Source organism: Diabrotica virgifera, chromosome 8 (genome assembly GCF_917563875.1).
Source record: "Diabrotica virgifera virgifera chromosome 8, PGI_DIABVI_V3a".
Classification (NCBI taxonomy): Eukaryota; Metazoa; Arthropoda; class Insecta; order Coleoptera; family Chrysomelidae; genus Diabrotica; species Diabrotica virgifera.
Window position 1 is genome coordinate 213,674,776 of NC_065450.1, and position 27,463 is coordinate 213,702,238.

Genomic DNA, 27,463 nt, shown 5'->3' on the forward strand with positions numbered 1-27,463 from the left:
CTGCCCTTTTTGTGGATTGTTGACATGATAGATAATTTCCATTCTTTTGGTAATTCGGCACCATTTAAGCAATCTTGGAAGAGTTTTCTTAGCTGTTCTTGGAGTTTGTCTCTGCCGGCTTTCACTAATTCTGCAGTGCTGTCACCAGGACCAATGGGATTTTCCATTTTTCAGGAATTTGGTTATTTCTTCCATCTCTGATTTACTTATTTGTAATGGTGATGAATTTATATGTATACCTATCGTGTTTTCTTCTATGTTAACAAATTCTGGTCTTTGTTCTGTTAGTAATTTTTTGAAATATTCTTCCCATTTTTCCGTTGTTATTGGTGATATAAAGTCTTTTTCTTATTAGTTTTCATATTTTTAATTAACTTCCAACTCTCTGTGCTTCTTCTACCTCCTATGTAAGTGTTGATTTTTTGGCAGTTCTTTTCCCATGATTCGTTCTTTTTTTGAGTTATCTTCTTTAGTTTGGCTTGGGCTCTTTGTAAATTATTTTATCGTTGTCTGTTTTTGTTGATAGGAACGTTTGGTATTTCCGACGTTTATCTGTAATTTCCTTTTCTACTTCTTCATCCCACCAGTACGGTTTTATTCCTTTATGGTTTTCGTCACATTTCCCCAGTGCTTCTTCTGCTGCCAAATGAATGGACCTTTTGATGTGTTCGTAGTGTTCTTCGGTATTTTCAAAACTACCACTTTCTAATTTTTCGTCTAAACGTTTTTTATACAATAGCTTTACACTCTCATGGTTTAGACTGTATAGATTGTACCGTACTTGTTTTATTAACTGATTTGACTCGATGTGCTCTTTTTCTTTTTCATATCTGTTTGGGAGTACTGCTTTAACTTTTAGCAGATGATGATCGGTGCCACATGATGGCCCTCTGGCTGCTCGCACATCTTGTATTTTATTTGGAGTTCTCTGTCTTACAACGCTATAATCTATTATAGATTTCAGATTTCTGGTCTGTTGTATCCAGGTGTACTTATGTATATCACGGTGTGGATAAAATCCATTTAATATTTTTAAGTTATTTTGTGTGCATGTTGATATTAATCTGGTTCCATTATCGTTTCTGATATTTTCACCGTGTGCTCCTACCACTTTGTTGTTAAATTCCCGTCCAACTCTGCTATTGAAGTCTCCTAGAAGTATGATCTCTCTAGATGTTCCTACTTTTATAATTTCATCGTTCAGTTGTTCGAAGGATTCATCTTTATTGTTGATCAATGCGTCCTCATTAATGCCATATACTCCTAGTATGGCTATTCTGCTTCCTTTTATCGTGATGTTCATTTTTATATACCTCTGGTTAATTGCTTCCCAAGAGGTAATATATCTTCTTAAAGTTTTGCGAATAACAATAGCAACGTCTTGTTGTGCTCTTTGGTCTTTAGTTACTCCACTATAGAACATGTCATAGTGACCCCGTTTTTCGGAACCACTACCCTTCTTTTTAGTTTCCGTAAGCACCGCTATATCTATCTCTGCATTTTTGAGTTCTGACATGATTTCTATTGTTTCAAGAAAAGTTTTCAGATTTAAATAATTGATAAGGATAAAGGCAGTTTTTGTTTTCATTTCATTCAGAGACGGACCACCATCTCCATATAGCTATTTCAGCATCTATGCATCCTCAGTGGAGCTATGCAGTCACAACTTCAAAACAAAATCAACAAACCCTGTCTATTTAAGGGAAAACATCGCGATGCAATGAATTCACCTTTTGAGACGCAAAACAGCGACATCTCTTATAATAGGAGGAAGACAGAAAGCCCCAGATGCAAAGGTTACTCTCTCTCTCTCTCTCTCTCTCTCTCTCTCTCTCTCTCTCTCTCTCTCTGCAATCCTGACCCCCCGGAGGGAGTGTAGTGGTCGACGTGATATCGTGTATTGTCCGTCTCTAAAGATCTCTGTCTATGGTCATTTCTTTTAACCCATGCATAGGTCTTTTACATATTCCTGTAATTTGATCGATCCATCTTGTTGGGGATCTTCCTCGTGATCTTCGGCCTTCCACCTTTCCTTGTATAATGAGCCTTCCCATGTTTTCTGTGTTTGCTTTCATAACATTGAATTATTTTTTCTATGGTCGGTCCAAGGAATTCGTAGCATTCGTCTTCAACAGAACATTTCAGTGGCGTCTATCTTTCTTCTTTCTGAATTTTTCAGGGTCCAAGATTCACATCCGTCGGTCAGTATTGGGAATATTAATCAGTTGATCAACCTTATCGTTAACGCTCTTGAAATTTGACAGTCCTTCCATATTGTGGTCATTTTTGCTGTGGCGACTTTTGCTAGATCACATCTACGTTTTATTTCTTCCTGTAGTGACCCTATGTTTGTGATTAATGATCCCAGATATAAGTATGAGCTTACCACCTCAAAGCAAATGGTTGTGAGCAAAGGTTACTACTAGAGAGCGGAATATATGCAACACAACATTACCAAATATATGCGCATATATATGCATTACTTTTACTACAAATATGCAGGTATTTTTTCTAAATTTGTCTAAATATGCAAATGCATATTTAGCCTTATGAGCCATTTACTTAAAACATTTCTAAAGGTCATTCACAAACGAATATACAGCGTGTCTACTTGAGTTGGAAACATATGGGAAACTTTTTTATTATTAATTTTACGAAAAAAAGTTATTCTTTATAAAAAGTTCTGCATGCCCCAAAACCTAAGATTCAATTATCAGATATCAAATTTTCTCAATATTATACGAGGTATGTCAAAAAATATGAATTTCGGCTAAGGGTAAAGTACCTTTATTTCTCTCAATATCGAAAATTCTTATGATAAAAGTTGTTTGGAATTAAAAACTAAGATGAAATATGCAATTACATGCTTCTTATTGAAAAAAAAATATTTTTCTCAAATTTATGGATACCCAACATCGTTTTTAATTATTACAAATATCATAACTCGTTTATTATTCACTTTACGAAAAAAAGTTATTCTTCATAAAAAACTTTGCATGGTCTAAAATCTAAGACACAACTATGATATATCAACTTTTATTAATTTTATACGAGGTGTGTCAAAAAATATGAAATTCGCTCAATATTATAGCACCTTTATATTTCACAGTATTTCAATTAGAAGGATGTAATTGCATATTGACACATAGTTTTTAATTCTAAACAACTTTTTTAATAACCGTTTTCAATATTGTGAAAACTAAAGGTACTTTACTCTTGAGTGAAATTCATATTTTTTGACATAACTCGTATAAAATTAATAAAATGTCATATCTGTTGGTTGAATCTTCGGTCTTAGGACATACAGAGATTTTTATAAAGAATACCTTTTTTTCGTAAAAGTAATAATAAAAGAGTTATCGTATGTGCAATGAATAAAAACGAAGTTAGTATCAATAAATTTGAGAAAAATTTGGAAAATATTTTTTTCCAATTAGAAGCATGTAATTACATATTTGAGCTTGGTTTTTATTTCCAAACAACTTTTCATAATAAGAATTTTCGATATTGAGAGAAATAAAGGTACTTTACCCTTAGCCGAAACTCATATTTTTTGACATAGCTCGTATAATATTGAGAAAATTTGATATCTGATAATTGAATCTTAGGTTTTGGGGCATGCAGAACTTTTTATAAAGAATAACTTTTTTTCGTAAAATTAATAATAAAAAAGTTTCCCATATGTTTCCAACTCAAGTAGACACGCTGTATACAAAATGCGAGGAACAACTAATAAGAACACAATTCGGATTTCGTGATGCTCTAGGAACACGGGAGGCCCTTTTTGCTGTGCAAGTGCTATTTCAGAGATGCAGGGATGTAAACTGTGATATATACGTATGCTTTATAGATTACCAGAAAGCATTTGACAGAGTAAAACATGACAAGTTAATAACTCTAATGCAAGCAATTGGAATTGACAACAAAGATCTAAGAATTATCAGAAACATTTATTACAATCGAACGGCCAAAATCAAAATAGAAGACCAGTTAACTGATAAAATTGCAATAGAACGTGGAGTACGACAGGGGTGTATTTTATCTCCACTACTATTCAATATTTACTCTGAATGGGTATTTAAGGAAGCTTTAGACGGTTGTGCCAAAGGAGTATTAATAAATGGTGAATGGTTGAATAACATTAGATATGCAGATGACACCATAGTTTTTGCCGATAATCTCAATGATTTACAGATATTAACAAATCGTATAACTGAAGTCAGCAACAGATACGGACTAGCTCTTAACATAAAGAAGACCAAATTTATGACAATTAGTAAGAAACCAATACTAAACGCTCAACTAACAATCAACCAACAGAATATCGAAAGAGTTGAGCAATATACATATTTGGGTACGAATTTAAATAACCAATGGGACCACTCAACAGAAATTAAACAGCGAATAATAAAAGCGAAAGCAGCATACGTTAGAATGAGACCCATTTTCAACAGTCGAGACATAGCATTAAAAACAAAATACCGTCTGTTGAAATGCTACATATTCTCAGTTCTGCTCTACGGAATGGAAGCATGGACACTAACTGTTGCATCTATGAATCGGCTCGAAGCTTTCGAAATGTGGTGTTTTAGGCGCATCTTACGTTTATCCTGGGTTGACCGAATTACCAATGTGGAAGTCCTGCGTAGAATGGGAAAAGAGTGTGAAATTCTCTTAACCATCAAAACAAAAAAATTAGAATATCTAGGACATGTAATGAGAAATCAAGAACGTTACGGCCTTCTCCAACTGATTCTCCAAGGGAAGGTAAATGGTAAAAGAGGACCGGGAAGAAGACGCATTTCCTGGCTTCAAAATTTACGTAAGTGGTATAACACGACTACCACTGAACTGTTCCGCGCTGCGGTAAACAAAGTCAAGATAGCCATGATGATCGCCAACATCCGGAACGGATAGGCACTTTAAGAAAAAGATATTTAAAATACTCAAAAATAAAACAATATATTAAATATAAACATTTTTGTTTAAAATATTCAACCTACATTTATTTATGTTTAATACATATTTATTTTTCCATAAAAACAAATGAAATGACACACAAAAACTGATATTATAATTAAATTAAGAATCTAAATTATAGTATGAATTTATAATCAAATATTTTTCAAAATTTTCAACTAGCAACTTTTGCCTTCTATCACTAAAAACGTGTTTGGACACAGAAAAAGTTCGTTCTACATCTACTGATGTTATAGGACAATATTTTAATTTAGGCAGTAAACTAATTTGCCAAGTCGTAAGATCTTCAGAAAAGTTGCCTTCAAAAATACGTACAACTTTCCTCAAACAATCGAAGCCCTCATTTTTTTCTAAAACATTTTTTAATTTATTTCTAATTGTAATCCCTGTATTTCCGGGATTTTTTTCATAATGAGCAGAAAAAGTGTTAACAAGATTAACCGAATCACTTAATTGTAAATTGGGACATTGTGGGACATGATGCTTTTGTTTGTCAGTTCCTCATTTAAAAAATGAAATGTGAAAATGAATGTAACTTACGATTTTAGAACAGGCGTTGCAAAATACTTTGTCTCCACTTAGCTTTAACTCGGAAAAACACTTTATCCAAGCACTTTTTTGAATGGTAGACATATTTAAATTTAATATATACCAATCACTTCAAAAACACTAAATACGATACAACGTTTACTTTAAACAAATGTTGGCCGGAAACTGACAAAATAAATATTAGACCCTTAAAAGAAGGTAGGTACCTACGACTTGCTACGCTAATAAAATAATATTTTTCTGGGAACACCCATAATTGTTAAATTCAGGTGGTAATGGGAAAGTCCAGATAGATAATAATGAGCGATAGATAGATAAATAACGAGCTCGTTGTCCCAAAAGTGGATTTTAAACGATCTTTAAAATTCCACATAAATAGACAGTTTGGTTTCGTTTTGCTTCAGAGGCGTGCACGCAGCTCCACTGATGACGTCGTAAGTCAGAAACAGCTATCTGGAGATTATGTATCACCTCTGAATCGAAATGAAACGTGAACTGTCTTTTTGACTATATTAAATAAATAAATACATAATATAAATTTAGTAAACACTTACAGCAAGTTCTCCAAAAGGATCTCTTTCATTATTAATATCTACAGTGAGTTTTGATTCTGTGTTCATGTTCCACACAAAAATATCACTATTAAATTCCACTATATGAAAAGCATCGGCCTTTTTGAGTTGATCCAAAATGTTGCCCATAGCTTCCTTCAGTTGCTTGAGCTTTCTTCCGTTCATACTAATACTGGTATCTAAGATAAACACTACGTGTTTTGATAGGGGTTCGACGTCCTCGGGAGCAAAGAAATGTACGAAGTATCCATCTTTGAGTAGAATCTGCAATACAAAGTAAATCGGTCTTATATCAGAAATGTTTCCAATACAAAGGCTATAGCGGGATAAGATGGTCAAAAATGTCCCCGCGCCGATTAGCCCCGCTACTTATTTTTTCAATAAAGGATATAAAATCATGCACTCATGCAAATTTTTAGCTTCCCAGAGGTCCTAAAACTTTTTAAATCGAGAAAAGAAAAATTTTAAAATTTTATTTTTTTGTGAGCGCAGTTTTACTTTAAAAAATCTAAAAAAATTCAAGAGGTTGTATAATTTAAATACAAAACAACCTGATTTTTTTGAGATTTTTTTTAATAAAAAATAAGCTTAGGAAAAATTTTTGAAATTTTCAAAAAAATTTTAGGTTATGATAATATGATTTGGCCAACTTTTAAATAGTATTTTTTTGTGTACTTTTTGCCGTTCTTTTGAATGGCAGAATTTTTAATATCTGAGCGGAAAGAACAAAAAAAATCGAAAAACCCGTTTTTGGCTGTCACGAGACGCATCTTGGGACAGCCAATTTTAGGATTTAGGATCCTGACTACAACAACTGAAAAAAGACTAAAAGTGTGAATTTTGTCATAAAATTTGGTATGTGGGGTTATAATAATATTTGGAACAACTTTTACAAATAACTTTTTTCGATATCTCTAACGCGAAGCAAATCGAATCGCATATCGAAAATTCGCCCTGTTTGCAATAGGCCGCGTTTAAAACTTAAAGTATAGTTAACTATTTTAAAAATTGTGAACCATCACCCTGTATGACTGTGCAAAATTTCAAATCTGTATATATTTTGATAGCCGAAACATAGGGTGTCTTCATCTTAAATGCGACACACTGTATCTTATCAATTTGATAATTTATTGCAACTAGTTAATATAGTCGTATTTTTTATAGATTAAAAATATAAAATCAAAATACTGACTAATTCACTCATTTTATTATAAAAAGGTTAAATTGATTGCATTGAAGTATTGAACCAATTAATGTGTAATAATTAATATATAATATAATATACAGAGTGAGTTTTATGTATGGAAACCTCAATTATCTCGGAAATGGCTTGCACGATTTATATAGATTGTGATGGGTAGGGGTTTTCTAATGTGGCCGATATTATAGGTATACTTACATTGTTGTCAGATCTTCCGTTTTTCTGAATATCTAATTAACTTTCTTATTTCAAATTTAACACCCTGTATATTTTTTGCGTTTTGAAGACCTTAAAAAATACTGATTATTTTCCATGTTATATTCCCTATACCTAAAGGCCATAATTTCGGAGTTATTGCTACATTTATTTTAAAAAACTTTTTAAACAAATTATAAAAATCAATTTTTTTGGCCTGGGTAGACATTATTTTAGGTTCTTTGAACCATTGGGAACAAAAAAGTTCTTTTGTAATTTTTCTCTAAAGTTAGTCGTTTTCGAGTTATAAATAATTTAAAACTGAAAAGAAATCGAATAATGACGATTTTCAAGGTTAAAAAAACACAAATCAAAAATATTATTTTTGAAACTGCAAAGTACAGAAATTCAAGCTGAAGCCTTATTTTATCAGTTAACAATAAGTAATTTTAGCTTGTTTCATTCTAAAATATTGTTTTTTAGTTGTTAATGCGGCCCGATCGCCCGTCCTCTCATATGCGCTTCATTAACATTTATTAACCCGGCACCTGCCACGTGGCTTTGCAAGGCATCAACTGCCACGTGGGGTGCTCACAGCACCCCTTAAAAATTTTCTGTGATCTACTTGTTTATAAACAAAATAATGTGTTGAGTTACACAAGAATATAAAAAAAACATGTTTTATTAACTTATTAGCTACTAATATATTATAAAAGTTAAAAAATAAAATTAAAAAGGTGTTATAAGCAAATTAGCAAGTACCAACCCATAATAAATGAAGAGATGTAAAATATCTAAGAAAATTAAAATTTATTGAGTATAGAGAATATACTAATAATTTAGATCAGTTATTACAATAAAAAAATGTAAATCTGACCTGTTTATCAAAAACATAAAAAAATTTTACTGCCAGATGATGACACCCCAATTCGAATTTAGAGCTACAATTTCAGAATGACACTAAATAACCACTTCAAACACAAACAGATCTATGCTATATAATATTATTGAAAGCTACTAAGACGCACAGGACGGTTAACAAATTTGAAATACCAAATATTTGATGAAAATGTGTTATGGGGTGCTGGTAGCACCCCACGTGGCAGGTGCCGGGTTAAAAAGCAATGTTTTAGAATCAAACGTGCCAAAAAATTTTTTAGCGAGCTCCTGGAAGAAGGGTTTTACCTTGAATTTGGGTACACCGCAGTTTCAAAAATAATATTTTTTATTTTTGTTTTTGAACCTTGAAAATGGTCATTATTCGATTTTTTCAGTTTTAGATTGTTTACAACTCGAAAACGATTAACTTTATAGAAAAATTATAAAAGACCTTTTTTGTTCCCAATGATCCAAAGAACGTAAAATAATGCCTATACGGGCCTAAGAAATTAATTTTTATATTTTCTTTATTTTTTTTTATCAATGTAGCAATAACTCCGAAACTATGGCATTTAGGTATAGGGAATATAATATACAAAATAATCATTATATTAGAAAGTTCATTATATTTCCAGAAAAACGGAAAATCTGACAACAGTGTAATTATCACTGTAATATCGGCTGCATTAGAAAACCCCTACCCACCAAAACCTATGAAAAACGTAAAAGTCGTTTCCGAGATACTTCAGAGATTATATACATAAAACTCACTCTATTACTAGTAATAAGTATAATAATATTATTATATTAATACGCATTAATTGGTTCAATATTTCAATGCAATCAATTTGAACTTTTTAAGATAAAATTAGTGAATTAGTTAGTATTTTCTTTGTATATTTTGAACCTGTAAAAAATACGACTATATTAGTTGCAATAAATTATCGAATGGATGAGATACAGTGTGTCGCATTTAAGATGAAGACACCCCTATGTTTCGGCTATCAAAATATATACATACATATTTGAAATTTTGCAGTCATAGAGGTTGATGGTTCAAAATTTTTAAAGTAGTCAACTGAACTTTAAATTTTAAACGCGGCCTACTGCGAATCCACAAATAGGGTGAATTTTCGATATGCGATTCGATTTGCTTCGCGTTAGAGATATCGAAAAAGTTATTTGGAAAAGTTGTTCCAAATATTATTATAACCCCACATACCAAATTTTATGACAAAATTCACACTTTTAGTTTTTTTTTTCAGTTGTAGTCAGAATAATAAATCCTAAAATTGGCTGTCCCGAGATGCATCTCGTGACAGCCAAAAACGGTTTTTTCGATTTTTTCGTTCTTTCCACTCAGATATTAAAAATTCTGCCTCTGCCATTCAAAAAAACGGCAAAAAGTACACAAAAAAATACTATTTAAAAGTTGGCCAAATCATATTATCATAACCTAAAAATTTTTTGAAAATTTTTTATCTGGCCTCAATTTTTATTACAAAAATATGAAACAAATAAAGTTGTTTTGTATTCAAAATGATGAATTTTTTCAGATTTTTTAAAGTAAAACTGCGCTCACAAAAAAATAAAACCTAAAAATTTTTCTTTTCTCGATTTAAAAAGTTTAAGGACCTCTGGGAAGCTAAACATTTGCATAAGGGCATAATTTTATATCCTTTATCGAAAATATAAGTAGCGGGGCTGATCGGTGCGGGGGCATTTTTGACCATCTTATCCCGCTATAGCCTTTAGCATAACTTATTTATGATGCATTTGTAATTAGAAGGGTAGAGGAAATGGAAAGAGTATCTGACGAAGAAAGGTACGAAACAGCTACCCTTGAAAAGTAAAAGCTGAGGCATATGAAGAAGAAGAATGTGTCAGATACGAGTAATGCTTTAACAAAAAATTACCATATACAAATAAAATTAAACAACTCACCTCTCCCTTATGGGGATCTCTCTCTATATCATATTGTACAACAAATTGTCCAGCTATACCCTCATATTCTTTCTTTCCCAGTCCTTTCGCAAATTCTCTCTGTTTGTCGGAGTTCGGTTTGAATTTAACAACAGCGCTTCTATTGTTGATTATTTGGATATCTGCTGAGGGGTCAAGCTTTGAATCGTCTTTAGAAATTTCGTTTCCTGACCTCAACGAAGGAGTTTTTACAAATTTCAAAGGACGGCTTTCATTCAAAACGACCTACAAATAACAGCTTAATGAATGCAAATTTCTTATAGTATTGAAATATATATTGAAATATATATGTCGTAGGCAATCGGCGACACACTTCATTCCGTGAAAAGCATAGTCATCACGTCGGCAAACGCTGTTTCTACAATCATTATTACTTTGTTTTGACTGAAATTATGCGCCATTTCAGGGACTGCCGTCTACTGTTTAGGCAAACGGTGAAACCGCCCGAATGATTGAACGTTACGGCGTCTGACGGTTGTATGTTTTAGTCCAGAGAAATAAGATTTTTCTCGTGACACATTCCCCTCCAGGCCGAAACCAAATTTTTTGAGTAGTATGGACATCTATATTAATAACCTATATGTATTCTACAGCCGATTTTGATGATATACATAGTTATAAACAAATGAAGATCAAAAAACGGTAAATTTTCTCTTTTTTCGTCTATTACTAAAAAGTGAAGCATTCTAAACAAAGAGAATAAGAAACTCATAAATCATATAAAAAAACTTCAATACGGCGTTCGCTGAATATGTCTCTCCTTATTTGTTGCTTAAAAAATTGCAAAATAAGTCATAAATTTTGAGATTTTATAAATGTTCATAACTTATGTAAAAATTAAGTTAGAACCTTCTTATTACAAGGAATGCTGAGACTTCTTGTGCCTTAATTATATTTTAAATTTCAAAGCAATAAAAGTTATTTAATTTGTTTATCCCAAATTCATTTTTTTTTGCAACACTATAAGTCAGAAAGTTATGAGGATACAGTAATACTTCGGACAAGTTATGAAAGAAGAACATTTTTACTAATAACTTGCACACTTTAGACCGAAAAACAATTATCCTAGGACAATTAGGGACGAAGTTAGCTCCCCTTTTTTTAATTCACATGTTCTTGCAAAATAATTTTGAAATATTTAGCATTATTTTTTGTCATTTTTTTTAATTAAATTAATAGTGTAAATCTTCTTCTTTCATAAACTATCTAAAGTATTACTGTGACTTCATCATTTCCTGACTTTATAGTGTTGCAAAAAAATTAATTTGGGACAAACAAATTAAATAACTTTTAAACTATTTGACCAATTGCTTTGAAATTTAGGGTATCATTTAAGCACCAGAAGTCTCAGCATTCCGTGTAATAAATTAATTTTTACATAAGTTATGAATATTTATAAAAACTCAAAATTTATGATTTATTTTGCAATTTTCTAAGCAACCAATAAGGATAAACATATTCCGCGAACCTCATATTGAAGTTTTTTATACGATTTATGAGTTTCTTACTCTCAAGTTTGTTTAAAATGCTTAACTTTATGGTAATAAACGAAAAAGCGAAAATTTACCGTTTTTTGATCTTCATTTGTTTATAACTATGTTTATCATCAAAATCGGCTTCGGGAAATAGTCCAATCTTTCACGGTTTTTGCTCTAAATTTTAAAGAACCGCCCCCAAGAGGGGGTGAAAACCACCCCCGGGGCAAAAGCACATACTGGCACAATATCACTTTTTTCTTTGACTTGTTAGCTATGTGTATGCCAAATTTCATGTCAATCCAAGCGGTTCTTTAAAATTTAGAGGTTTTGCAATATTTTACCGTTAAAGAACGGACTAAAACATAATATAGGTTATTAATAGATGACCATACTACTCAAACAATTTGGTTTCGGCCTGAAGGGGATGTGTCACCAACAGGATATTTTTTTTCTCTAAACTATTTAGTCAATTCAGTCGTCGAATTAAAATTTTATTACATAAAGAGGGGATTTAAAGAGGAGATCCCGCTTGCTGCAAGTGTTTATTATTATACAGTGAGCACGTAAAGGTTGGAATAAATTCATTTTCTCGAGAACGGACGATTTTGGAAAAAAATCCCGAAAGAGGTCAATTTTTATTTTTAAATTACGACTTTTTGGCATATATATTATACTAGTGACTTCACCCATCTGGGCGTGATGACGTCATCGATGATTTTTTTAAATGAGAATAGGGGTCGTGTGATAGCTCATTTGAAAGGTAATTCAATTCTCTATTCAGTAATATAAACATTGACATAATTATTTATACAGGGTGTCAAAAAAATTGTTTTGGATTCAATTTATTGGCATAAAAAGAAGAATGTATGTAATTTATTTAATTCAAAATACATTTTACTGCTCTCAGAAAACAAAAAAAAAATGTGTATTTGCAAAATAATCATTGCTTTTCGCTTAAATTAATTGTTCAAATTGTCACGAGGCTAGTGGGTGGCTGCTTTAATATTGAATTTAAGCAAAAAACAATATTTATTTGCCAAATAAACATTTTTTCCTGTTTTCTGATAGCAGTAAAATGTATTTTGAATTAAATAAATTACACACATTCTTCTTTTTGTTTCAATAAATTTAATTAAAAAAAATTTTTTTTTGGCACCCTGTATAAATAATTATGTTAATGTTTATATTACTGAATAAAGAATTAAATTACCTTTCAAATGAGCTGTCAGACGACCCCTATTCTCATTTAAAAAACCATCGATTACGTCATCACGCCCAGATGGGTGACGTCACTAGTATGATATATATGCCAAAAAGTCGTAATTTAAAAATAAAAATTGACCTGTTTCGGGATTTTTTTCCAAAATCGTCCGTTCTTGAGAAAATGAATTTATTCCAACCTTTACGTGCTCACTGTATATAAATAGGGATATCCACAAGAATGTATTTTATGAAAAAAAGTAGATAAAAAGTGAAAAATTTTATTAAGTGAACAAAGACGGCAAAAGCCGTGGAATTATGATAAAATGAATGAGGTAAGAACCAGTAAAATTCATATTATAGCTTTCATATAAAATACACCCTTGTGGATATTCATATAATTTATGTAATAATAAACACTTGCCGAGATATGTGATAAAATCTTATTTCGACGACTGAATTGACTAAACATACAACCGCCAGAGTCTGTAACGTTCAATCATTCGGGCGGTATCACCGTTTGCCTAAACCGTAGACGGCAGTTCCTGAAATGGCGCATAATTTCAGTCAAACAAAGTAATAATGATGGAAATGCAGCGTTTGCCGCCAATACGTGTAATGACTAGGCTTTTTACGGAATGACGTGTTAAACCGATTGCCTACGACATATTATATGTTACAGTTCAAGTTAATTATTAAATTGGAGTTGACTATTCCTAGTTCGAGTCAACTCGATCGGCTGGTTTTAGTAAAAGTTAATTATAAATATTTTTATTCAACATTTACTAATAAAAGTAGACTCCAACTAGAAAAAGTATACTCTTCCCAATGACATTTAGTAAGAGTTGATTCACACAAACAACTGATTCTAGAAATTAAATGTTACTGGATATGTTCAAATCGTGATAAGTAGTTAAAACGGTCAAAACAAAGAGTCGCACACTCATTAAAAAAGTACGTGAGATTATCATATATTGTTCGTCCGCTATAACTTTTCCCATGCGTCACGATTCATTTTCAAGCAAATTAAGTCAAAACATAAAGTGAAACGAACGTCGATGTGTATATACATTTTGTATACTATATACTATATACTACACACATCGGCGTACGTTTCACTTTATGTCTTGAGTTAATTTGTTTGAAAATGAATCGTGACGCATGGGAAAAGTTGTAGTGGACGAACTATAATACCTAATCTACATTTACTGAATTGATCCAGAAATAGTCAACTCAAACTAGTAAGAGTTGATTCTATTTTTCCCGCGATCTACTTTTACTAACAATGGTAGGGGAGCTCAAGCGGGGATTTTTGCAGTTATTCGAGCGCGTCAAACGCGCGTATGGGGAGAAACCTGGTACCCTGTAGATGTACCTCTACCATATATTGGCTCTTAACACAGGAGAGTTCGTTAAGGGAGGCCCGAAAAAAAAATCTATCCTTAAAAAAACTCGAAGATTAAGATAAGGTAAGTTAGATAGTAAGATAGTAAGATAGGTAAGATAGAGGTAAGATAGTAAGATAAGGTAAGGTAAGTCAGATTAAGATAAGGTAAGTTAAGTACATGCAAAAGAGTGTATATTTAAAAAATCTGACAATTTGAGCCGGGCGTAAGGAAATGGGCGAGTCCCAAAGTTTCACAAGAAAAAAGCGAATATTTCGCGAAATAAATGACGGATCGAAAAAATTAAAAAATATATGCTCAATTTTTTTTTAAATCTATCGAACGATACCAAACACGACTTCCCACGGAGAGGGGTGGGGGAATCCCACGATATTTCGCGAAATGAACATCAAATCGAAAAACTGTAAAATACATTTATTCAATAGTTTTGAAAAATCTATCGAATGACATCAAACGCGACCAAACACCGAGGTGGGGTGGGGGGTTACTTTAAAATCTTAAATGGGAACCCTCATTTTTATTGCAGATTTGGATTCCTTACGTAAAAATAAGTAACTTTTATTCGAAATATTTTTTCGAATTATGGATAGATGGCGTTATATTCGGAAAAAACGATTGTTGGAAATGGAAAATTAAATTCAAAAATGGCAAGCGCCTACTAAAATGGAAAACTTTACTTAACTTTTTTGGTTTTAAGACCTACTCTTCACAATTCAATAGGTCCCCAAAGCGCTCGAGTGACTGCACATTTAGCATACTTTGCTCCCCTACCACAAGGGTTAGGAAGAGTCGACTTAAACTATCAGTAAAAGTTTAATTAAATTTTTCAAATCAACTCTTACTGCTCGTTTTAGTTGGAGTTGACTTGAACTATAGAGCGTTTCAAGTTAAGAATAGAACATTGCGGATATAGCCTCATGTATTTCTTATGAACGATAGAAGCGCGCCGATGCCAAGTCGTACTGATTACAATGAATTGCGTTTGCGAAATAATGTACTTGCGTTTTGACTCGCTCTGTATTCGATAAGAACAAAATTAGCAATATCAATAATTTTCGAAAATTTTCACAATCAACAAAAAAATATGGCGCCAATAAGCCCTTACTGTTGTGCTTACTTTTTTTATGCAATGAGATATACATGTTAAAATTTCATAGAAAATTGGTTATAACTTAGTAAATACCCTATATAACATAACAAACATTTATATTTTGTGATGGAGAAGTTAAGAAGATTTCAAATACAAAAATACAGGGTGTTCCATTTAAAAAACATAAGTTTGGTCTTTTACTATGTTATTGAACACCCTGTATCATTCTAAATAATTTTGTAATGTGAAGCTCAAAGTTATTGTTCGTCAGCTATAATTTTTCCCATGCGTCACGATTCATTTTCAAACAAATTAAGTCAAAACATAAAGTGAAACGTACGCGGATGTGTGTAGTATATAATATAGTATACAGTATATAAAACGTATATACACATCAACGTTCGTTTCACTTTATGTTTTGACTTAATTTAATTGAGAATGAATCGTGACGCATGAGAAAAATTATAGAGGACGGACTGTAGCTACAATTTTTGTTATTAACTTATTTTGCTCTCTATTACTATAGCGGATCTACTGAGCTTTATCACACCAATCAATCACCCTGTAGATATGGTATATATCATATTATTGTTGCAAAATGAAATTTAAATGTTTAAATCATAAACTTACCTCAATGTTCATATCCCTAACTATTTGACCAGGGTGTATGTTTAGCACGAGTTCATATTGGTTGTTCTTTCTCTCTAAAAGTTCTTCATAGGTAAGCTGGAAACTTGCTTTACTTTGTGGCTCAACGTTGATAGACACAGTGAATTTATTAGAGTCTCTAGCACTTACTGCGACATGACCAGCACTTAGGCCTTTTTTAACTGCCTAGAATAAAATTAGTTATTAAATGAAAAATATTATAATATAATGAGGTTAAATATAAGATAAACGACAGAAAGAATCGGTATAAAAAATGACAAGAGAGTATACAACAGCTATTTATGAAACAGTTCGTGAAGTATGCTTTTTGCGAACGCACGCGATGTTTAGAGGACGAGCGACAGCGGAGTGAGTGCTATACATCGCGTAAGTCCGCAAAAAATATTTCACGCACAGTTTCATACAATATTTTATCTACGATAAACAAATAAAAAAATTGTAACTATTTGTCACTGAAATTCATTTCTATTCTACAATCTTTAGAACTTTGACATTTAAAAATTCTAGCTTCTTTCAAACCACAAAACTGTCAAAACTTTTATTGTAATTTATTGCTCACATGTCATCACCATGACAACGCGAAAGTTAAGGATATTTAATTATACGAAAGTGTGCCAAAAAACAGGGCGAAAAAGTAAATCCCATTTAACACTAGAAAGTCTGGCTTAGCATACCTACCTAGAAAGAACGAATAGATCATTTTGGCCCCATGTTCTAATCAATTAAAACTCAGTTTAAAGAAATTAAATCTGCTCTAGACGGTAGAATCTGATTCTATTTTTTACTTTTATTGTTTAACACATTCGCTGCCTATCAAAAACATTCGGAACACCATACAGTTTGCAGTTTTTGATATTTGCCACATGTTGCCTTGTTACAGCCGTGGTAATGATTGGAAGTATGATTTCCTTTACAAAATATTTTCAACTGATATTTTTTTCGTTTTTGGATAGTAACAGAGATAGTTGTTGGTAGACCTGATGTTGCTAGACGTAGTTCCAGATTTCGGGAGGCAAGGTATGGGGCCCATAATTCTTCACACAGCCGAAGAATAAACTTACGAAGACTGAATCTACTTCCAGTTATTTCTTTATAAATAATCCATGCATTTATTGCTTCCAAGTCAAGAGTATTATAAAACACGTACATAGGCCATAGTCTTGAAGTTACTTTTGTAGTATAAAGACAACAATGTTCATTTTTGTGTTCACTTGTGTTCACCAACAATTGTATCTTTATTATGTAGATGGTCAGTTCCAGTGGGCGGAGGTAAATTCCTCACCAACCAGTAGAATCATATAATCCGACAGGTATTTTCCTCACCAAGTTTAAGGGTTCGTATTAACCCTTGAATGCATCGTGTTGCCGTTCGGCAACATAGGTAAACGATTGAATGAAATATCTATTCTGATTCGAATTTGAATTAACTGCATAGCGTTGCCTTTAGTCTATTTACTGTTAATATTAAATAGTTTGGCACTTTTTGTACAGATGGCATAAACATGCACTTCGACCCATTGAATTGTTTGGCAACCAACAGGTAACGTCGTGTATTATTTGATGAAGTTTGAGAGTCGTATCTAGTTAGAATATTAGTGATTTATTATTGAAAAAATATCCTAATTAGTAGGTAAGGTATATACTTTTTACTTTTATTATGCTCCCTTGTTGTTATTCCCGCATTCATGAGAAAAATGAAAAACATTTTTTGTTGCCGTTTTACTACAGTGCGCACTCAAGAATCCCTGACACAGAATATTTACATCTGATTCTTCATTACAGAATGCATCGTCAGAATTATTTGTCGGAAAAGGATCTGCAGGAATATTGGGCAAATTTCACTGGCCTGAGTAGTGAAGATGAAAGTGATTTCTCCGACACAGATAGTATTGCAGACCCTGAATTTGAACCTAACTATGGCGACAAATCTGATGAAGAAACGTGCAATGAGGCTAAAGATATTTCAGAGGAGATAGACAAAACAGAAAATATGGAAATGCTAGAAAGTAAGCAAATCATCCACGAGAATGAAAGCTTGCCATCTACCAATCTTGGACCATCCGGTATTATGGCTAGCTATTATATTTGGCTTGCATTATTCCATAGCATCAGAATTTCCGTCTTTATCATGACAATTATTATACAGATGTACCGCTGCCTGTACATAAAGCCAAAAGGGGAATATTACCATTGGGAACAGTTCAAAGGCAACGGATACCATATTGCAAATTACCAACACATACGGATAAGAAGAATTTCCTCGTGGTGATAGTCATAAATATACTGCAACGGATGACGGCGTAGATATCTCATCTACAATATGGAAAGATAATAAAAATTCGTCTTGCTTTCCACTTTTGCAGGTATATCTCCTATATACAAAATATAACGCTTTGATAAGACTGCGAAAAATCTACCGAAGTAGACTGGAGGGGTTGATCTCATGGACAGTCATATTGGAAGATAAAAAATTTCTATCTCCGGCTATTTTATCACTTACTTGATTTAACAGTTGCCAATTCCTGGATACTCTATAAAAGAGCGACGGTTGCTAAGAACCCACAGGCAAAGCTTTTAACACAAGCGGCTTTTCACACAGAACTTGCAGACTGTCTGTGCAAGATCAGAAAACCACAGCAAAAAGAGGGAGACCAAATACATTGGAAGCTGACATCCAAAAAAAGAAAAAGAGAGGACCAGCTCAGTACATTCCCCCCAAAGATATTAGTAGGGACCGATATGAACACTGGCCGACTATAGAAGATAACAAACAACGGTGTAAATATCCCAAATTGTAAGGGGTTTACACATACAAAATGTCAGAAATGTGGTGTATGTGTTTAAATAAAAATAATAATTGTTTTTATAATGTTCATGTAAATTAACAATGTAGATTTTATATCTAACTTGACCTTGTATGCACAATGTAGAATTTTGGCAACAAACCTGTTTTTGTCAAAAACAAGTGTTTAAAATTAAACTTGATTTTTTTTATTATTTTTTCATCATTTTTAAGCTTCCGCTAAAGGCTTTTTTTGATATTTGACATCAATAAAAAAAATCATGCATTTAAGGGTTAATCCGGTAGGTATTTTCCTCACCAACTCACTCAGGTAATAAAATAAAAAATATAGATGTAATTTAAAAATGATTATTATGAAAGCATCCGAAATCCGAATAAAAGACATTCATTTCCTTACGTTGTAATAATAGTTTATAATATAGATAATGTGCAAAACGTATAACTTATTATTTATTATTTACTATAATAAGAAACACACTTTACAAAATCCATTATAGTCATTTGATTAGACTGATAACTTATTATAGTTATTAAGGTACCAAGGGTATTATTATTTTATTATTATAATACCCGTGATGCCTTCAACGTTTAATGTCCAACTAAGTTATTCTTTATATGCAAAGAATTTTAATAAATTTTGAATTAATTAGTTTTCGAATAAGTACATTTACCAGAAATAGTCGTAACGTAATTGTGGTAACCATAGTTTTACTTAGAGTTTTATTTGTCAACTTGACAGTATTTAACTGGTTATTTAAATTTAATAGGCGCTAGGGCGTTATTTTTCTATAACACCCTCTTGGGGTCCAACTAAATTATTCTTTATATGCAAAGAATTTTAGTAAATTTTGAATTAATTAGTTTTCGAATAAGTACATTTACCAGAAATAGTCGTAACGTAATTGTGGTAACCATAGTTTTACTTAGAGTTTTATTTGTCAACTTGACAGTATTTAACTGGTTATTTAAATTTAATAGGCGCTAGGGCGTTATTTTTCTATAACACCCCCTTGGGCGTTATGTCGTACTTAATTGACTTCGAAATAATGTCATTATTTGTCAAATAATAGACCAGTCGTACGTAAATTTTCTACATTTTTCTCAGCTTACTTGCAGACTGCAGTAATAAAAAAAATTCATTTTATAGTTTGCATGACATTAAATCAAACACAAAACAATCTGATACGTCTTCCGGTTTTATATAATGTAAGGCCAAAAGTATATTTGAGCCTACTTCAGAATCATTTCTATATTCTGATGTTAAATCAAGAGACTGAATTTTCTATACCAAGTTTGGTGTACTTAGGTGAAATCTTCAATCATGTATTTCAGTATTTGGACACATTTGAATGATTGCATTATGTATAAATATAGCCTTTTCAAAATCTACAAAAAATTTACTAGAATTAAACTCATTTTAGAGAGCTTTAAAAATTTCTGATTTTAACAAATAGAAAAGATTGTTTTAAGTTTCTGTTTTTTTTTTTTTGTTTGACAGTAAACAGTATAATAAAGAAATATAATGCCCATTAATTGGCCCATGAATAGTGAATAATTGCAAATAATATGTGGTACGGTAATTGCGCCATACATATAATATACGAGAGGGGCAAAATTATGGAATAAATTAATTTTCTCTAAAACGGACGATTTTGGAGAAAAACCCCGAAACAGGTCGATTTTTATTTTTAAATTACAATTTTTTTGCCTATATTTTCATAGTAGTAACGTCATCTAACTGTGCGTGATTACGTAATCAATGATTTTTTTAAATGAGAATAGGGGTCGTGTGGTAGCTTATTTGAAAGGCTGTTATATTCCCTATTTAGTAATATAAACATTAATGTAATTATTGATTGATTGATTGATTGATTGATGACGTCACTAATATGAAATATAGATATGCCAAAAAATTGTGATTTAAAAATAAAAATCGACCTGGTTCGGGGTTTTTTGTCCAAAATCGTCCATTTTAGAGAAAATGAATATATTCCATAATTTTGCCCCTCTGTGTATAAAATTCAGTGTTGCTAAAAATCTTATATTTGTTTCACATTCACAACTAAATACAGTTATCTTACTTTTGACACAGTTTATAAAGAGAAAATTTTCCTCCTTGGTTGTTTTTTGAGCACAGCTCTTCACAAATTCTTGAACCTTATAAATATTGGAAGAAAGTCGACCAGGCATCATTTTCGTCGATAATTATATATATTTTTTCTTATGTAACAGACATCAATCGTAGTAATTGTTTCAGGCAAATTAGCTGCAAGCTCTTGACGAATGATTTTTGGCGGTTTTTCAGTATATTCTCTTCGGCTTTACGTTTACAAGAGTTAGAAACAATTTTTCGATCTATCTTCTACAGATCTGGTTCATGATTATGTTGTAGGCTACTTCTAGGTATTGTAAAATTTGCCCCAATAGTATTCAATTTCACACTAAAAGTTATTTTATTGCCTCCAGAACACCTTCACTTTCTAAAACTTTCACCTTATAAAAAATAAAATTTTCAAATACCGTGATTACTTTCTACTAAACATGCCATTTTTGTCAAAATTCCAATTATGACTAAAAATAAAATACTATAAAATTAATTAATTAATTTATTATAGGTAGGTACCTACTGTAATTTTATAGTAGATAAATAATTTCCTTGAATGCCTTTTAGTAAAATCTACCTGAAACAACCATTTCAGTTTTGGTGAGGAAAATACCTGTCGGATTATGACATACCCTTCCAAACTCAGGTATAAGATTATTTTGGTGAGGAAATTACACCCGCCGGTACCAGTATAAGGGTAACCATTTACAATAAACATACATAATTATAATTTTACCCATTCGACAGGAATTTGAAAGAAAGGATCGTCGAATTTACCAGAAAATGATAATAACTTACACAGGGCCAATTTGGCCCCTTTAGACTTCTATGGTAGATTAGTTTGAAAAACCATTTAAACTAAAATTTAGTAAACAATATTTTTTTGTGTTAAATAAGGATTTGTATCAAAATATTAAAAGTCATAAAATATGAAATTATTATTGCCTCAGATAAAAAAACTACAATAACTTTAAATCTCAACAGGGGCCAAATTGGTCCCTCCGACTTTCTAGTGTTAAATACATTGTTACCTACTTCAAGCACACTCTAAATCCTTTATGCACTGCTATCTATAATAGCAGTTTTCACAAACTAAAAACTTATACATAATATGAGATAGAGTAGATAAGAGTTATTTATGATATAAGTGTTAAAAGTACACGTTTAAGGCACGCATGGGAAAGTTTGCAGAATGAGCGAAGCGAGTTCTGCAATTCACATGAGTGCCTTAAAAATGTACTTTTTAACACGAATACCATACAATATTTTTTCTACAAACGTAATTACAGGACAATATCTACAAAAACTTTTATTTGATTGACATTCCATTTTTATATTTTTTACTTTATCGTACTATATAAGTAGTATAGTATAATAGATAAAGTTATAGGATCGTGCAAAAAAAAATTTTTCAGATTTCACTTTTTTTCGACGTTTTGAGTCCCCCTGAGTCTAAAAAGCAAATAAAAAAAACATGTCGGAAGTATGTACGTACGTATGTCGCCACCGCCCAGCAAAAACTACTGGACCGATTTTGATGAAATTCGGTATGAGTAAGTTTAAGAGAATTTTGTCGAGAAACTAAGCTTTTCAAAAAAACCTCTCAAAGGGGGGCCGAAATAGGGGGGTTATTTAGGGCCCATTTTAGCAAATTTTGACCGAAATGAATGAAGTTCAACTCAAAGTAAGCTCATCGATAGGTAAATAAAAATACGGAATTTGACATTTCCAAATTCAAAATGGCGGCTAACATGGCCGACCGCCCACCCGACACATTTCCCTATCTATCTAAAAACTTGTTTAAGATAAGTTTAATTTGAAAAAGTCTTTATATAGCCTAAAGATGGGGCTATAAGAAGGATGTTATCGTTTTTCAGAAAAAGTTACGGGTTGCCTATATTTAAGGGGTCAAATTTTGACATAAATTTGAACTAGATTTTCTCAAAAAGGGCTCCAAGGAATTTTTTTATTTTTTGATATATTTTTGTTATCCTATAAGTAAATTGAATGACATTAGTCATATATCTTAACTCCCCATAGGAGGGGAGTTATGAATTTTTTATAAAAAAATATTCGAGTGCCCGTAACTTCCTTCTTAATAAAAACTAAAATTTGAAATTTTGCAGACATATATGGTACTTTATTATCTATTATCACAATAAATTTTACCAAAAATATGGCTTCCGGTTGAACCGGAAATGAATAAAAAATCTTAATTTTTTTAGATACTCCCCTGTATATTTTAACATATTTTGAAAGAATACAAAATTACCTTTCCAATGACATAAAATTCATTGCTGTAGCTCAAAAACTCGAAAAGTTACGGTAAATAGAAATTTTGCTATAATCTTATGTGTGTCCTCTCTCACGCGTTCATAGCAGAGCATTATTGTAGGGCAGTCAATGAGGGTATTTGGCTCCGAATTCCATCCTACTACATTGATGTACTTGATATTTTCACAGTAAGTAGGGAATAGCTCAAGAAACAAAATCTACCCTATATACTATGGCGCTTTTATCTTGGGGCGGTTCCCACTTCTTCAAGGGGGTGGAAAATTTGTTGGTCAAAATAAGCACGGAAGTGGCTAAAGAACCTATTTCTAAGCAAAAACTGGTCTATACTTTTTTTTGAGAACTCAATACTTTTTGAGTTATGCGTAGTTGAAAATTGGCCATTTTCATTGAAAAATGACACCTTTTCGGACGGATTTTTTGTGAATACCTTAAAAACTATGCATCGAACTAAAAACACTATATAAAACATTTTTTAGATTATAAATAATAAAGAAATTCGTTCCTTCGTAAATGTTCTATTTATAATACAAAAAGAGATATGGTAGGTGAAAATAGTTTGTTTTTTGGTGCATGCTCAAATTGGTGTATTCAACTTAAAATAACAGAGGAACGGCAGTTTTTAGGTGTATAATGCTACCAACACCTTTTGTAGTGTTTGAAAAGGCCTTTAAAACGAGCACCGTTAAATGTCGCTTACTTACAAACTAAGCGAGATATGGTGCAAAAAAATATATGACTAATGTACTTTAAGGAAAAATGAAAAGTATATACATTTAACTCCCCATCCACCATAACTTAAATGCATTGTTTTCCTTCTACAATACCTTTTAATATATAGTGTTATTTCTACTTTCAAAAAGTTGAACGGGTTTAAAATGAATGGTTTTTGTAAAAAATGTGATCAAATTATAGAATGAATTTTTAAATTTTCTTAAAAATCTTCCTTTTTCTCCATGTAATTCGAAAATAAAAATATTTCACCCCTGAGAAGTGGTGGGAACTTCCCCCATGATAGAAGCGCCATAGTATATAGGATAGACTTTGAATTAGCAGATTGGGCTACTCCCAAAATTTCATTAAAATCCATGCAGTAGGATAGAATTTGGAGATAATATCTTGTTCTTAATCTCGCGCATTGACTGGCGTAATCGAAATAGAATGAAATGCAAATATTGTAAACTATTAATTTCTCAGAAAAATGAACTAATTTGAAATGAAAGTATGACTATAATATTCTATTGATTTATGCAATAATCTACACATCTATAGTGTGTCCTCGAAATATGGCATCGAACATTTTCTCAAATGCAGGAATTAATGATGCGTAGAGCCATAAAATACTTCTAAGTACAGTAGGTGTTTCTAAAATATCAAAATAACGAGTAACTTTGTTATTTTTATAGAATATAGAACAGTATCTAGTACTATAACGATAATAGATCGGTACGATAAAGTTCTCGGGCGGCCCTTCCGTCCAGCGTTTTTTGACATTACATCAAAATTGCCTATACGGTCAATAGGAACTGCAGTGCCATAAAAATTTTAAAGCATTAGTGCCTTAAAGTAGCATTTTTAACGCTCGCATGGAGTGCTAAAAATTGCATTTTTAACATGGTTGTAGAAAAAATAGATTTAGACTTGTAGCGTTTTATTTTTCTTGAATTTAAAATTTTGGTTAATTAAAAATGTCTGAGTGTAATTGTGTCTAGGTGTCTGGGTGTCAGACTCTGGGTGTCTCACTCTCTGGGTGTCAGACAGGGATGTGTTATGTCACCGACATTGTTCAATACCTACACCGAACCAATTTTTGATGAAGCGTTAAAAATAATCTTCGCAAAGGTGTTAAAATCGGTGGTGAAATCATTAATAACATCAGATACGCAGATGACACCGCCATAATGGCAGAGAGTCTGGGAGACCTTGAAACCCTGTTGAACGTTGTAAACAACGAATGCGTTGTAAAGGGCTTAACAATCAACGAAAAGAAAACAAAATGGATGGTGGTCGGAAAAATTAATATCGAAGACTCAGTACTAAAATTAGATAACAAAATCCTGGAAAGGGTGGAACACTTGGGTGGATTGACTGCAGGGTTGAAAGTGATGAGGAAATTTCGACCAGAATAAAACTTGCACGAGAAACTTTATTAGCTGGCGTTCTGTATTGTGCACAGGCCCGGCCCCAGGGGTGGGCGAAATGGGCGGCCGCCCAGGGCGGCAAATTTAGGGGCGGGAAATTTTAGAGAATAGTCAATTTTTGAAATTAAAGTAATAAATTATGTTTTTAATATTATCTATAAAAAATCAATATCTATTATACAAGAGAGGCAAAAATGAAACTGTAAAAATGAGAACTAAATAAGTGAAACAATACCAATTGCAAGGTTCATTCGACGGGAAATGGACAACACCCTCTTCTTCTTCATTGAATAAGAATATTGGCATCATAACTAAATTAAATTTACTGACATTCACTTTAAATTAAATTTACTGAAAATGGTTATAATGATAATTGGAAACATATGGCTGAAGCTTTGTCCACGCTAAGTCTCCAGCTTATCTACAATCACAGCGACTAGTAGGGTAGGCAATTAGACAGGAATCGGGCAAAACAATAGACAAAGAAACACAAAAAGTTCTAAATTCAGAAACTCGTCATTGAAAAAATGTAATAGAACGACTTATATCAGTAATACAGTTCTTAGCACAACAGCGTCTTCCATTGAGGGGCGATTCTGATAAACTTTTTTATCCCAACAATGGTAATTTTTAAAGCCTTTGAGCTCTTTGGATTTGTTTTACAAGAGCACATTAGGCAAACAACGAATGGTAGTAACAAGCAGCATCACTACTTGGGAAAACGTATTCAAAACGAAATTATTCATCTCCTCCATGACCAAATCAAAAATAAAATTTTAAACTTTTTGAAATTACCAAAGTATTATAGCATAATTTTAGATTGTATACCTGATATTTCTGAGTTGTAAGAGATGACTATTGTTGTACGTTTTGTCGATTTAGGTTCCTGTTCACAAAGTGTTAATATTGCAGAACATTTTCTTGGATTTGTGCCTGTACTGAAGATCACTGGCTTGAGACTTACATAAGTTATTTTGCAAAAACTGAATGAACTGGGAATACCTTTGGAAGATATGAGAGGACAAGGTGATGATAATGGAGCAAACATGAAAGGGAAGAACTTTCTTTTCCTTAGTGACAAAAATTTAAAACTTTTTCTCAGTATCTATTCATCGTTGGGCTATACTGAAAAATCATATTTCTAACATAACATTGAAACCTTTGTCCAAAACTAATTGGGAAAGTAGAATTAATGCAACTACATACTCCACGATGCTCTTGTAGAAATCACTGCCAATAAAAACAACGATAAAATAGTTGCTCATGAGGCAAGCTGTTTGGCCAATCAAATCCGTGTTTTTACTTTTCTTTGCTCTGTGGTAATATGGCATGACATTTTACATCACATCAACCTAGTCAGCAAATCACTGCAAAGTATTGACATAGGAATGTATCAAGCTGTCAGTTTATTAGAAAAAATGGTAATCCAGGAAGAGACCCAAGTCTCTCAGAAGTGATTTAAAATTCCAGGGCTATTTGACAGATATAAAAGAGCTAGAGAAATTGAGAACCCAAAAATCGGAGGCACAGTAATAGCAAGAAAGATGAAAGTGAAAAGAAAATTTAGCTATGAGGCTGAGTCATGGGTCTACAAAGGAAAGGGGGCGGCGGTCGCCGGTCTTGCCCAGGGCGGCAAAACCCCTAGGGCCGGGCCTGATTGTGCAGTAGAAGTCTTTCATTGACCACACGTCTAAGAGTATTGAAGTGCTACGTCTAGTACGTTTTGTTCTGTGGATGTGAAACTTGTACAACAAAAGTGAAAAATCTCAACAAATTAGAAGCTTTCGAGTTGTGGTGTTACCGTCGCATGCTCAAAATCCCATGGGTACATACACATATCCAACGAACGTGTGCTGGAGACCATGCGCAAAGAGCGAGAATTGATCAACGTCATAAAAATGAGAAAGGTTCAATACTTGTT

At 32.4% G+C, this 27,463-nt stretch overlaps 1 protein-coding gene across 3 annotated transcripts in view; it reads right to left on the reverse strand.

Annotated features, from left to right (window-relative positions):
* The window catches only part of LOC126889497 (inter-alpha-trypsin inhibitor heavy chain H4-like), a 110,279-nt gene that overhangs the window by 73,685 nt on the left and 9,131 nt on the right, over positions 1-27,463 (reverse strand). For all 3 annotated transcript variants that reach the window (XM_050657831.1, XM_050657833.1, XM_050657832.1), the window contains exons 3-5: positions 16,164-16,367; positions 10,321-10,584; positions 6,084-6,365 (exon numbers count right to left, since the gene is read on the reverse strand). In XM_050657831.1, the coding sequence (XP_050513788.1) occupies positions 6,084-6,365; positions 10,321-10,584; positions 16,164-16,367 (750 nt within the window). The remainder of the gene's footprint in view (positions 1-6,083; positions 6,366-10,320; positions 10,585-16,163; positions 16,368-27,463) is intronic.